Source organism: Lampetra planeri, chromosome 49 (genome assembly GCF_965212315.1).
Source record: "Lampetra planeri chromosome 49, kcLamPlan1.2.h2, whole genome shotgun sequence".
Classification (NCBI taxonomy): domain Eukaryota; kingdom Metazoa; phylum Chordata; class Hyperoartia; order Petromyzontiformes; family Petromyzontidae; genus Lampetra; species Lampetra planeri.
In genome coordinates this window covers 6,020,428-6,034,852 of record NC_136155.1, presented here as the reverse complement: position 1 = coordinate 6,034,852, position 14,425 = coordinate 6,020,428, and the positions used below count along the sequence as shown (strand labels likewise).

Genomic DNA, 14,425 nt, shown 5'->3' with positions numbered 1-14,425 from the left:
CTAAGAATAACTATACAGCTTTTTTACAGAAGCGACCTTGGCACCATCACAAATAATGGCTCAACCAAAGTGGCTTCTCGCGTGCAAATGTATAGCAGCAGCCACACACTCTTTACACATGTTGATTTTGATTTTAAATGTGGAGGGAGAAAAAACCGGAGAACCCGGAGAAAAAGTCACGCGACCACGAAGGAGAGAGACACGTGTCAACCTGCACAATGTGGTGAGGCCCTCATCCAGCGGTGGATCGACAAAAAAAGGGGCTGCTCTCACATGTGAAACAAACTTAAAGATGTCGGGAGCTTTTTGGTCTTTGGGCCTTCAAATGCCGAGCACATGGACATCTCCTAACTTCACCCACCTTGTAGGGACTGAGTCTTTGAGCTGCAGTGAACCACTGATTATGCCGATTACTAATGTCTGATATGGCTGTTGCACTCACAATTGCATCCAACAAAGAAACATGTGAACTGTTGCTTTTGTGAACTATAGCCAGTAACCGATACACAACACGGGCACCCAAGAGTCATGAGCTGATGAAGGCCAAATTGCCACTGTAGGTGGGCAGCCACAGCTGAGACGCATCAGGCTAAACCAACTGCATTACAAAATTGGCAATTTCCACTTCACTTTGTTAAACATGCATTTTATCGGACACTTCTAAAGCATTTTATAACTCTCATCTCGCCAGGATGTGGTGAATGATGGGCTGAGTTTAACCCAATTTAAGCTTTGCAACTGCAACATTTTGTGAGAGTAATTGCTCCGTTACATCAACACCCTGCCAGATTTGTTTTAAATATATAAAGTGGCCGATGATAGCCGCATCATGGATGGGTACATCCAGTGCTGAATATCAACCTGGAACAGAGTCTGGGGTAATGTTCCAGGAATTATTTTGTCACGTCACATCCATCTTGCCTTTTTTGTCCTCGTAAAAAAAATTCTAAAGCTGTTAATATTGAGTAAAATAAACAGTGGAAGGAGACATTACAAAAGGAGACTTTACAGCGGATCAATCCGCTGCTCCTTACGCAGTTATCTCCTTTGACCACCTGAATGTGAAATTGTAGTTGTTGCTCTGCATCTACATCGGCCATACAAAATAAGGAACGTGTGGGGTCAAATAATGCAGAATTTGTATGGATAGGTCTACCTTGGATCCTAATGGGGGTCCTGATAATTTCCACAAACTACCACAAATGTACACAAAGCACCACGAACTACTGCTAGTTTATCTCGAACGACAACAAAGCACCACATACGACCGCATATTTACTGGCCCATTTACCATAAATACCGCACATTTGCAGCAAAGTACCTCAAAGGGCCCACAATCCACCAAACCCCCTACCCCCCAGATGCCCACCTCTCGTGCACTCTTCCATAGCCCCCCCCTCCACTCCCATGGTCCCCGTACCCCACCCCGCATTTCCCATGCCGTGCTCCACCCATGGAGCCAGGCTCCTCCGTTGACCCCTCCCCATGCACCCTCATGTTCCCCGTGCCATGATGAAACGCGCGTTCTGATTGGCTGCAGCGTGTTCTAATATTGGCTGCAGCGCATTCTGATTGGCTGCAGCGCATTTATCTGCAGCGCGTCCGATTGGCTGTAGCAACTTCTGATTGCCTGTAGCGCATTCTGATTGGCTGCAGCGCGTTGATTTGGTGCAACGCATTGCCTGCAGAGCGCTCTGATTGGCTGTAGCATATTTTGATTGGCTGCAGTGCGTTCTGATTGGCTGCTGTGTATTCTGGTTGGCTGTAGGGTTGGGGGGGGCTATGACACCCTAATAAATATGCGGGACTTTGCAGTAATTTGCAGTACTCTGTGGTAATTAGTAGTAGTGCACTGCTCTGATAAACCATACTCCAAGCCAGCCTTGGCATCTCGGAAAAAATCGATTGAGGGATGAAGCATTGCATAGTATACTCTTTGGGTCTTTCGGTAAAGCCACGTAGATAGAAAAATAATAAAAATAATAAATATATCACGCCGTTTCGATCGCAACACAAGCAATCGTCATCAGGTGAAAAAATACAGCAGAACTGCTGTATTATATATAACTATATTTTATATATTATATTGTTTTGCTGCCTCAGCAGTTCCCCTGCTGTATTGTTTCACCTGATGACGATTGCTTGTGTTGCGATCGAAACGTCGTGATATATTTTTTATTTTTTATAATTTTTCTATCTACGTGGCTTTACCGAAAGACCTAAAGAGTGTGAATTCCTGCAGTCACGAAAGCTTTAAGTCTTGCATAGTATGTTCGTGTCCGTGGTCTTGCCGCACGTACCGTGATGATGAATGGGACGGAGGTCGTGAGCTCCAGGATGAATGAGATGTGAAGGATTTGCTCCCAGATGTTTCCCTGGTCAAGTCCACAATTTTTCGGTCAGAATGTCAGAGGTCACACAGAAAAGCCATTCATTGATTTCTTGAAACTAAGACAAAATGAAAGATGATCTCGTTGTTTTCCTCGCTAACCCGAGCTGTCATTTTAAATCACGCATACAACCGTCAATTTAACTGGCATCGGCTGAAATGTCAATTACATTCACTTAAATTGTATTCCTATTCGTAAACAAGAAAACACATTCATATACACTTTCTATATATACACCCAGGGGGTTGACACAAACAAACAACGAAATGTAATAACAATGACACAATAATCGCTATACATTTCAACTCAGTGACCGTGAAAAGGTTGGAATGTATTATTTAATAACCTCTAAAGTATGGGGGTATATCATTAAGTATAGGTGCCTAACAATAGAAATTTACGTAATTTAGTACACAGAAAAAGGTTTGACGTATAGTCATTTCCAAACACATCAGCTGGTTATGCAAGTCTCAAATTTAGTAAATGATTTTTTTTATGTGGAATAGTTTAATTCACTATCAAAGTGAGGGAATGATTCAGTGGCACAGGGAACTACAGCCAAGTGGGAAGGCAGCCAAAATCGGCGCCAGCAATTGCCAAACTTCTGTGGTCCTGTATTTGGATGTTTGGCCAACTCCATTAATGAGTGGTTCTACATTCACTTTAGTTCTTTCGGTAAAGTCACGTAGGTATAAAATTAAATAAAAATAATTTATTTTTGGTTTTATTTTATAAGATAAAAAATAAAATAGGTATAAAATAAAAAAAATATTTTAGTCACGTCGGTATAAAATTAAAAAAAAATATTTTATTTTATTTTATACCGACGTGACTTTACCGAAAGAACTAAAGAGTATGGAACATTGCAGTTACGAAAACTTAAGATCTAATCTGGTTCTACATTGCTATTTATTATCTCATTCTCGACACTTTATCCGGGCCAATTCAAAGTGTCTTCCTGCTCAAGCAGGCAATGATTTGACACTCATTGCTATTATGTTGCTGGAATTTCAACATTTCCATGGTACAGGCCTAGGCACTCCATGGGGAATGATTGCAGTTTATTTCCCACAAGGTAAGTACCCACTTTACCAACCTCGGAGGGATGATTGAATAAAGTAAATTTCCGACCGAGATTTGAACTCACAGATGTGTGTCATAACGTTCTAACGACGGTGTCAACGACTCTGCTCAATGCCGCCACCATTGCATAGCTTTTAAAAATAATGTTTAAAAGTGACTTTGAAAGCTGGGAAATGTCCAGTGTCATTTGGCGTTCATGATAATTAGACAGATGTTGCATCCAGACCATTAGCGTTGCCACGAACACGGCTAATGAAGGGACCTTGAATAGGCAAATAATATCATCTTTGCTTCAGAGCGTTTGGGCGCAGTGTGATTGGAAGCTATGTGGCAACTTACTAATATTTTTATTTTACCAGGTGAGGCCCACTGAGCTATACAGCCTCTTTTTCAGAAGCGACCTGGCCAAATATTATGTGGAAATGTATCGGAGTCAAATACTCTAAATGTGTGATTATGCGGAGGGACAAACCGGAGGGCCCAGAGAAAAATCCACGAGGAGAACATGCAAACTCCCAATATAAAAGCGTCAGGGTCGGGATGGAACCCACGACCTCCTGTGTGCCAGGCGAGGTAGTTAACATCTCGCCACCGTGACAGTCCACTTGTCCTCTTTGCACCGCACGCCAATCAGTGGTTACACCGTCACGCATGGCTCCTTAATGGGCTTCATAATTGCGGGCCGCAGCAAAGATAATAAGCTCGGAGGGCAATGTTTGGCCGCAGTAATTGCTGATGTAAATGCGTGTCCGATGGCTGTGCCGTGCAAGGGCGCGGGGAGAGTGTGGAGGTCAGATAACCTTGTCCGGACCGATCGTCAATAGGGCCATGACGTCTGAGCTTTGGCTGTGATTATTTCCGTGTTTTATTTCATCTCTTTCTTTTTTACCCCATTGAGCTATCGGCGTCACGAGAAGAAAAACACAATTCCAAACCAAGACTTTCAGTAAATGATGAGAAAACCCATCAATACCAGAGGAGAATGCGTACCGGTTGGACACTAATAGATTTAACAATAGGCAAAGGTCTGTTACTCACAAACAGCAGAAAGACACGACTCCCATCATCCCTTGCATGCATGTCATGTGATCGCCACATCGCATGTATAGTACAATGCTCTCAGAATCCATTTGGTCATATTGGAGAGAAGTTTTTAAATCCTTTATATTAAGTTCACTTGCTTGCTTGCTTGCGTGCTTACGACCGTGCAAATCTTTCGGTCGTTCTTTAACCCACTTGCCGTGATCCAATCGAGCTGACATTTTGCACACAGACTCGTTGTGCGTGACAATTTATTTTCGTGAAATGTTTTACATTTTTTTTTACACTTTTTAGGAAAAAATAAGTTATATTTAATTACCAATTGCTTAATGGTGGCAGGCAATCATCTGACCCATAGGTGGCAGCCATCTCAAGCCAGAGGACGAGAGGACTCTAGCCGCCCCGCATATAAAGGATTTATAGTGAAAAACTTAGTTTTTACGGGTTACATTTTTTTTTTGTCTCGATCTTTTCTTGGTATTTGTCTTGACAATTTTTTTTCCAGTTGTGCTCTCAGCATCATGTTACGAAATAAATTATCCGTTCGATAATGTCACAGAGCAATATTCCTTGTGGGTCAGCCAGCAGCCAGATAATATTTTTTTTCTTTTGCCTTTACACAGTAAAAGTATGGTCACACCTAGATTTGAAGCTTTCGTGACTGCAAGGATTCATATTCTTGGGGGTTTTTTTCGGTAAAGTCACGTAGGTAAAAAAATAAAATTAATAAAAGTAAAATAAAAATAAAAATCACGACGTTTCGAAGACGGAAGCTTGTGTTGCCTCCGAAACGTGATTTTTATTTTACTTTTATAAATTTTAACTTTTTTACCTACGTAACTTTACAGAAAAAACCCAAGAATATGGTCCATGACCAACACGGTGTGGAGCGACCTTCATCCAGAAGTGTGTTTGCAACGTGCTGTACACGTACACAACGCAGCGGGAGAATTTGTGTACGTGTGTACATTTGCAACGGCAAGAAACTGATGTTTTTTAAAATTCTTCTTAAATCTCATAGCTGGAATATTCCGAAGCAAGCGCAAAACAAATATTCATTGTGTTTTTACAATCATTGGTGACTGGGGCTGACAATCGACTCACTATACTTGAGAACTCGGTGTAATCGCAGGAGGATGAGATCCGCATCTGAATGCAGGATCTCAGCAGTTCGACACTGTGACCTCTGTTATATATTTATTTCTGGTGGCGTAAACTTACCGAGCTGATTCGACACAAGCTTCTCCGCTGCCTCTTAGCAGCAGCAATCCCATGGATAAGACGACTATATATATAAACACTCTCCTCCCGTGAGCTGGGATTTGAATGAACCCTACAACGTATGAGTTTTAGGCACGTAAGCTGCAATCCCGTGACTGTAGATTCAAAAGATAACAATGTTGTGCCAGACTCATAGGGAACCCTGCCCTCTACCAAGCTAGCTTGATCTCAGTGCCAAATCTAAAACAAATCAAAATGGATTTTGCAGATGACAGTTTGTATATTGGCACGTGCACAATTTTTCAGAGAGATTTAAAATGGTATCATACATTTTTGTGATTATTAACAATAGGGCCACAAATGTGGCATGATGAAAAGGATTCAGCTGGTGTGTGTATGTTTATGATTCACTATCTTGTGTGTGTTTTGATTCACGATCTTGTGCCCTTTTGTTTGTTGGGTTCTCCTGCTTTGCGCGCTTTCAAATGCGCTCCTGCGGCCGTCTGGAACGCTCTTCCTTCGCATATTAGGAAACCACTGGAGCCATGCACTTTTAAATCATCTCGATTGAACACTAATTTCTTTAGAACTGATTTTTGTGTTTAGTTTGTTATCCTTAGGCCCCCGTACACTTCCGATTCGCCCGATTCGCACGGTTGCCTACGTACTGTGGTGTGAAAGAAGTTCAACATACAGGCAGCCCTGCAAATCCTTTCTCACGGCCTTTACTACGACAGCCCTGAAGATACCCACGAGAGGGGCTCTATTCATCTTCCTCTCTCATGGGGGCCATTTTACAGCGGTGGCGTGAGCAAGGAAATGCAGGGCTGCACCTTTATTTGCCTTCATCTGGTTCGTGTAAAATGTTGCATTCAGCTAAGCATGACCTGACCCTGCAACCTCCCTGCTTTGCAATGAACCATCTAACTTGTTAAAGGCCACTGAAAATTAACATACTTTTTTGGTTCGTGAATTATAAATATATTCTACTTCGAGTTACATGTTTGCTTAACGTCACTCCGATCCGGGGAGTATTAGGATTGTCAGCGTGACACACTGCTAAGCACACACCTTGTAATTGAGGTACATTAGAAGCAAAGTCTCCGTGAAGCTGATGATCGCCAGGAACACCTAGTGAAAAAAAATTACAGAATCGTAGTTAGAAAGTAGACAGAGACAAAGACACCCCATATAGCCTTAACAGACATATGGGGCAAGTGTTGTCAGCAAGCACTTATGAAGGCCGGAACGGTACACGAGAGGATTGGCTATGTCCAGTCCGGAAGAAGCTCAACATACATACATACAATTTCCAATGTTGATCAGCATACCTCGAACAAAAACTGACAAAACATATTTAATGAAAACAAATGTAATGCGGGCGTAAACGGCCTCGCGGATATGACGTAACGGGGGGAGGAGTTAGGTCACGTGGGGGAGAAGGGAAAGCTCTTAAGGGCGGGAACCGGAAGAGACGGGAGGAGAATGTAAGAATAAAGATGGGAGGAGGCCACGCAGGGCAGAGAGTGGAGAGTGGCGCGATCGCCACAGGACGGACTCGGCACCGTTGGGCAGCGGTGTCCGGGCACGGAGGAACCGGAGAGCAGCGGTGGGGCTGCAGAGAGAGCAGCTGAGAGACTGCATAAAGGCGGAGAGGCTGAGAGGAGAGCCAGCAACGGAGCTGCATCGGGAGCGAGGAGAAAAGGCTACGTGAGCGACGGCAGCTGCCAAGCTGCCAAGCGGGAGGCGGAGAAGGCTCTGAGCGAGGGCCGTGTGGGGCAAAGTTGTAAGAACCCAAATAAAGGACAACGGAGACAGACACAGTGGAAGAGTCCTTTATTACACAAACATGAACAATAACAAGCGTTTAAGACGTTATGTTGTAACAGTGCTAATGAGAATATGGAGGTGCCTTACCTGACAGGCCCATAGCGGAGTACTTCTGTTGACCCATATAATGGATGTCCTATACAGCAACACATCGTAACACGGGAGCACAACATGAATTAAATTTGAATATCCCACGAAGGTTGAAAGCGTTGATGCATCCGCAATGATTGTCCAATGTGAGTGGAACTTTAATACATACTGTACAGTAGTTGTGTTGCTATAAGAGACTCATCAAACAGAAAATGTATCAAACATGGTGGCCCAAAATGTGTGAGACCCGCACGGGAGTGATTTGCAAATTTGAAAATGTATTTTACCCTGGCAATTTACCCAATGGCTTTTGTACCGCAAGTCAAATACTTCAGAAAACAAAACACCCATTGGAAAGCATTGCAGAATCCATTAATGCTAATGGTTTTCCGTGATTTGTTTACAAGATCAATTTTTTCCAGAAAACAAAAAACGAGCACATTATCATCATTTGGAGGTGCACCTCCATTTACGCACGGTGCAAAAGACGTTCAACATACATTCAACGTACACACATACATTGGCACGGGCGCCTGAGATAGTAACTGAACGAAATTCTTAATATTACACGGCGCTTTGTCACTCCACTGCTGGATAGAGACCTCCCAATGCTGTCGTGGTCTTGAGGGTTATTTGACCAAGCCTCATCGCATCGCTTGCCGTGTGTAGGTGAAGGTGGGTGGCTGTGTGTAGGTGAAGGTGGGTGGCTGTGTGTAGGTGGGTGGCTGTGTGTAGGTGAAGGTGGCTGTGTGTGGGTGAAGGTGGGTGGCTGTGTGTAGGTGAAGGTGGGTGGCTGTGGGTGGCTGTGTGTAGGTGAAGGTGGGTTGCTGTGTGTAGGTGAAGGTGGGTGGCTGTGTGTAGGTGAAGGTGGGTGGCTGTGTGTAGGTGAAGGTGGGTGGCTGTGTGTAGGTGAAGGTGGGTGGCTGTGTGTAGGTGAAGGTTGGTGGCTGTGTGTTGGTGAAGGTGGGTGGCTGTGTGTAGGTGAAGGTGGGTGGCTGTGTGTAGGTAAAAGTGGGTTGCTGTGTGTAGGTGAAGGTGGGTGGCTGTGTGTTGGTGAAGGTGGGTGGCTGTGTGTAGGTGAAGGTGGGTGGCTGTGTGTAGGTGAAGGTGGGTGGCTGTGTGTAGGTGAAGGTGGGTGGCTGTGTGTTGGTGAAGGTGGGTGGCTGTGTGTAGGTGAAGGTGGGTGGCTGTGTGTAAGTGAAGGTGGGTGGCTGTGTGTAGGTGAAGGTGGGTGGCTGTGTGTAGGTGAAGGTGGTTGCTCTGTGTAGGTGAAGGTGGGTGGCTGTGTGTGGGTGAAGGTGGGTGGCTGTGTGTAGGTGAAGGTGGGTGGCTGTGTGTAGGTGAAGGTGGGTGGCTGTGTGTAGGTGAAGCTGGGTGGCTGTGTGTAGGTGAAGGTGGGTGGCTGTGTGTAGGTGAAGGTGGGTGGCTGTGTGTAGGTGAAGGTGGGTGGCTGTGTGTAGGTGAAGGTGGGTGGCTGTGTGTAGGTGAAGGTGGGTGGCTGTGTGTGGGTGAAGGTGGGTTGCTGTGTGTAGGTGAAGGTGGGTGGCTGTGTGTAGGTGAAGGTGGGTGGCTGTGTGTAGGTGAAGGTGGGTGGCTGTGTGTAGGTGAAGGTGGGTGGCTGTGTGTAGGTGAAGGTGGGTGGCTGTGTGTAGGTGAAGGTGGGTGGCTGTGTGTAGGTGAAGGTGGGTGGCTGTGTGTGGGTGAAGGTGGGTGGCTGTGTGTAGGTGAAGGTGGGTTGCTGTGTGTAGGTGAAGGTGGGTGGCTGTGTGTAGGTGAAGGTGGGTGGCTGTGTGTAGGTGAAGGTGGGTTGCTGTGTGTAGGTGAAGGTGTGTTCCTGTGTGTAGGTGAATGTGTGTTCCTGTGTGTAGGTAAAGGTGGGTTGCTGTGTGTAAGTGAAGGTGGGTGGCTGTTTGTAGGTAAATGTGGGTGGCTGTGTGTAGGTGAAGGTGGGTGGTTGTGTGTAGGTGAAGGTGTGTTCCTGTGTGTAGGTGAAGGTGGGTGGCTGTGTGTAGGTGAAGGTGGGTGGCTGTGTGTAGGTGAAGGTGGGTGGTTGTGTGTAGGTGAAGGTGTGTTCCTGTGTGTAGGTGAAGGTGGGTTGCATCGATGCGGGAGCATTAAAGTTCTGCACAATGTACAAAGATGGATTCTCCCGCACCATCCTCTGCTGCCTGCCCAAAACGTAGCCCCACAGCAGCGGAGGCCCTGGACCGATTCAGGTATCACGTGACACTGATACTCACCCTGGTCAGGTATTAAACTTAGAATGCTGCTAAGTTGGTACGGCGGTGCGCTAACAACTGTGCCGCTGCTCCTCCCAGCAACGAAATACGTGGCACGAAACCCAATTTTATTTCAAAATAATTGTTATTTTTAGACATTCGCACAAGTGATGGCACACAAAGCCGAAAAAAGGAATCGTCCTTGTAATTTGAAAAAGACGGATAAATGTGCTCACCAATCAATGTTTTCCGGTTGGCGTGATGTGTTGTTTCCTTTCAGGCCGTGCAGGCTGACAACGAACGAAAGAGAAGAACCAAAGAGTGGGGGGAAAAAGATTAGATAAACATCAACGTGGCCATGCGGAGTTTATGAAGAGGAGCGATGTGTTTTGGAACACAGCGCACAATGAGAGGATGCAGAGAATAGCTCCTCACCAAATCCAATAGAGCCGCTTTTCTATTTGTGCCAGCAATTCAAACTGACTGCCTTGCGCGGCTGCTGTTATATAATGTTTTACGATTAGGTAAGATTCAAAAATCTAATTTCGGAAAATGGCATTTTTGCAATATTAGTGCCCATTGCATTGGTTTTCTGCATGACTTGAACGTTTTTGAACTGCAGTTCACTCAACATAAACCTGACAAAGGAATGATGATGATAATAATTGCACTATATAGCATTCTAATGCACATGCTGCCAGTCATACAACAAAACAAGTAACTGAAAATGAAAATTCTGACATTATAATTGCTATTCTGACAACTAAAAAGTGTTTTGCAAAGCACTCGTTTAATGGATAGTGGCTACATATTTACAACTTGCAATTATCCTGTTTGTTATTTCATACATTTCTTGTCCGAAATAAAATGTTTAAACAAAAGCAAAATGAGCAAAGATCAACCACGATGTAATTATGTGTAGCCAAACGAACAATACGACAGTCGTGTACCTTATATCGTACAACATATTGAACCATCATAATATCACCGTGTTGCACTGGCAACATTTATCAGCGTGAGGGACAAGCCTGAGCAACCCTTTTAACTGGAGAGATGTTAACTAACTCGCCGAGTATACAGGAGGTTGTGGGTTCAATCCCAAACCTGACGTCTGTATATTTAGAATTTGCATGTCTCTCTTTCATTTTTCTCCAGGTTCTCTGGTTTTTTCCCTCTGCATTTTTTAAAACGTGAGTTTAGAGTATTTGGCTGCTGTACATTTCCACACGAAAAGCCACTTCGTTGAACTTTCATTTGTGGCCAAGTCGCTCCTGAAAAAAAGAGTTTCATAGCTCAGTGGGCCTTACCTGATAAAATAAAAATAAATGTTTAAATAGTTTGTAATCATGATAATGAAAACCCTGGGAAGTAACCTGGACCCTGGACAGCAACAGCAGTGATGAGAATGGGGAGAAGATTATTGTGAAAACATCACAGATAACCACGACAAAAATAATGATGATATAATGGAATGAGGGAAAATGGCCTTGAGTTTGTATGCCTCGCTGCATTAAGAATTCCACCCCAAGGCGCACAGTCGATATTTTCTCCACAAATCTGTCTGTCGCCTGATGAAGCTAGTTACTGGCGAAATGTCCTACTCAGATTGTAAATGTTGTGGCTTTGCTATCCAACAAACAGGTGTGCTGTAGCTGTAACGAATTGGCATGTTCGGTTTTCGTGACAAACCTTACTGATTGGCTGTGTCGGGTGGTGGCGGGTTTAACGACACATTTATATATTTACGTGAAAGCCCATGTGTTAAATCGAATATTTTAATTATATAGTTTTTGCAATCGCTGATCCTCGGGTTGTATTGACGGCCAGTGGTGTATATTATTACCAAAGGGTACCATATACATGTTTTGTTTTGCAAGACTCAGCCCAAAAAAGACGATGATTTTGTGGTGGGGGGGGGACATATTAAGAGCAATTGTCACGAGTTAGTGTGATGTGACGGCGGTGAGCTTGACCAACGTGAACTGTCAGTGTTGAACCACAGCTTCAAGGAGTGTGGGTGTCGATGATGTGCTCTCAGCAGGAAGCGGGACGGTCGCGTTCCATTTGCTGCCGCTCAAATAATCCCATTGTTCAATTTGCGGCAAGGGACAGATGCGGTGAACACTTATTGAATTATTGCAGTGGCTGGCGGGTATTGCGACACTCAGGGGCCCATTGTGTCGAGGCTATAAAATACAGCGAAGCAACAGAAAGAGTTGAGAATGTGCCGGACAGCGCGGGTGCTTAAAGCAGTTGCTGTGCCGTCTGCGTTCCACGTTTCTCTGTCATGCATCTGGCAATAGCGTTGTGCCTGTGCACACCGCGCGCATCTTTAACTACGACGACGTTAAATTTCGATTTAAAGCTTTCGTGACTGCAGGGATTCATCTTCTTGGTTCTTTCGGTAAAGTCACGTAGAAGGGAAATAAATAAATAATGATAATTCTAATTCATAAATAAAAATGAAACATAACAAAATAATAATTATTATTTCCCTTCTAAGTGACTTTACCGAAAGAACCAAGAATATACAACGACGTTAAGTTGATGATTCTGTTCACGCAGTTCACAAGGATTTTCCGGCCTTGTGTGGTTGCGACATTGATCACTTCCCAGGAGGCTTCATAGTACCCCTGCCGATGGATTAGCAACGCGCTTGGTGTTGAGATGTTATCACTGGTGCATTGCATGTACTGGAGGGTGGCGATTTTATCTCCAAAGCATCGCGTGGTGGCGGTGCTGCTGCAATTGGGCCAATTGCGTCCGAGGGATGCGTAATGTGGAAGGGCTCGCTTGCTTGTCGTCACATTTGGAGAGATCCCCCGCAGGACGAGCAACTCAAATAAACAATGCAGTTACAGAAAGTCCTGCCATTGACATTTGTGCCCAAGCTTGTTGATTTGGCAGCAGGAGGTGGCAATCGGAATATTTTATTTAGACTACAGGAGGGATCTGACGAGCTAAGAAGATTTTTTTTTTACAGATGACCAGTAGGGCGCGGGTCGGAAAGATGCAATGACAATCGGGTCTGTTCAGCCACTTCACCCTGGATAATTGAAAGTATTTGCAGAATAACCGTTTAACCTGTGGTCTGGAACCCAGGTTTTTTAGATGGCCACGCCGGGATATTTGGAAGAGAACCGGGTTTGCCGACCTCCCCCCCCCCCCCCCCAGATAAACAAATTCACAGATAATCGGGTCACAGATGAACAGGGTTTAACCGTCATTTCTGAAACGTTGAAAGACGTGGGCACTCACGCCATGCACGCGCCGTGACGACGTCGCCGCCGCTCCTTTTTCGAACGTCACAGGATCGTTCGCGTCCACTGCACAGCAGATGGTGCGTATTCGTGGTTTAACACCCGCGCAGTAATAACCGGAGGGGGGTGGGGGGGGGTAACTGGGCGGGCTTGAACTGCAAACCTCTGCGACAAGCGGCAATAAACGCTCGGCCCCACATCGCCAGCCAACCACCCCACACCTCCCCAACGGCGGAGGATCCGAGCCCAGACCGCGGGCAGAGTGGAGGCGAGACGAGTGAATGGGAACGGAGCCGACCGGGAGACTTGCTGCTGCTGCTGCTGCGAGTTCCAATGCAACCGGTAGCGCTGTCACCCACTGCACGACAACGCCTTCCTTACCAGTCGCTTTCCTGGTGCTCATCTCTGTCCTGGTGGGGATTGTCCAGCCCCACGCGCACCATGTACAGGATGCAGGAGATGAACTTGAGGGCAAGGGTGAAGAGACGGATTCTGAGACCTGTGAAGCGGAGGCAGATTACACTGGTCAACACACTATTTCTGGCATAAGGTATCCCAACGGGTTTAAGGTAATTTTGGGGTGCTGATTCCAAATCGGGCATCAGTTTTTGTCTATCACATCAGGTTTTTGAGATATACAATATTGCATTTTGAATAAAAACTGCAGAAGAAAAATATTAAATAAATGTAGATATCTACATAAAATGATATTATAAACACACTATCTTAAAAATACAGCACCATATTTTAACACTAAAGCAGTCACTGACTCGCAATAACTTGTAATCATAAGTGACAGAGTTAATTTCGGGTAAAATCAATGAAAATGGGGTATGCCGATAGCATAAAAATGATGTGATAGAGCAAATCTGAGATCAGATTTGGAATCAGCACCCTGAAATTAGTCAAAAACAGCTGCAAAAGTCCAGGCCAGAATTTTTGTTTTGTTGACCAGTGTAATTCCACTTAGTGTCATCGCACTGCGGAATATTCTTATATCTTGCTGAGTTTATTTTATTTTTTACACATTTTTATTGCAATTGTTTTTTAATCGTCATGACCCCAATGATGGCACTCGATACAGTCGAAATTGCCCTTTGGAACTCCCACACTTGAGCAGTGCACCACCCTGAGTCAGAGAACGGCTCCAAACAATGAGCTTGTTTGTACAACTATTTCTAAAGTCACTACAATGGGCCCCTTCACTGATCTTGATGAACATTTCTCATTTACACTATTGCGGTTCTGCATTGATTTAGTTTTATTTTTTTCTCTCCCCTCGCTGCATATA

The 14,425-nt window shown here is 44.7% G+C and overlaps 1 protein-coding gene across 1 annotated transcript in view; it reads right to left on the bottom strand.

Moving 5' to 3' along the window:
• The window catches only part of KCNT1 (potassium sodium-activated channel subfamily T member 1), a 153,122-nt gene that overhangs the window by 71,397 nt on the left and 67,300 nt on the right, over positions 1–14,425 (bottom strand). Inside the window, exons 3-7 of the mRNA XM_078616014.1 lie at positions 13,516–13,633; positions 10,111–10,164; positions 7,653–7,701; positions 6,807–6,866; positions 2,301–2,375 (exon numbers count right to left, since the gene is read on the bottom strand). Of these exons, the coding sequence (XP_078472140.1) occupies positions 2,301–2,375; positions 6,807–6,866; positions 7,653–7,701; positions 10,111–10,164; positions 13,516–13,633 (356 nt within the window). The remainder of the gene's footprint in view (positions 1–2,300; positions 2,376–6,806; positions 6,867–7,652; positions 7,702–10,110; positions 10,165–13,515; positions 13,634–14,425) is intronic.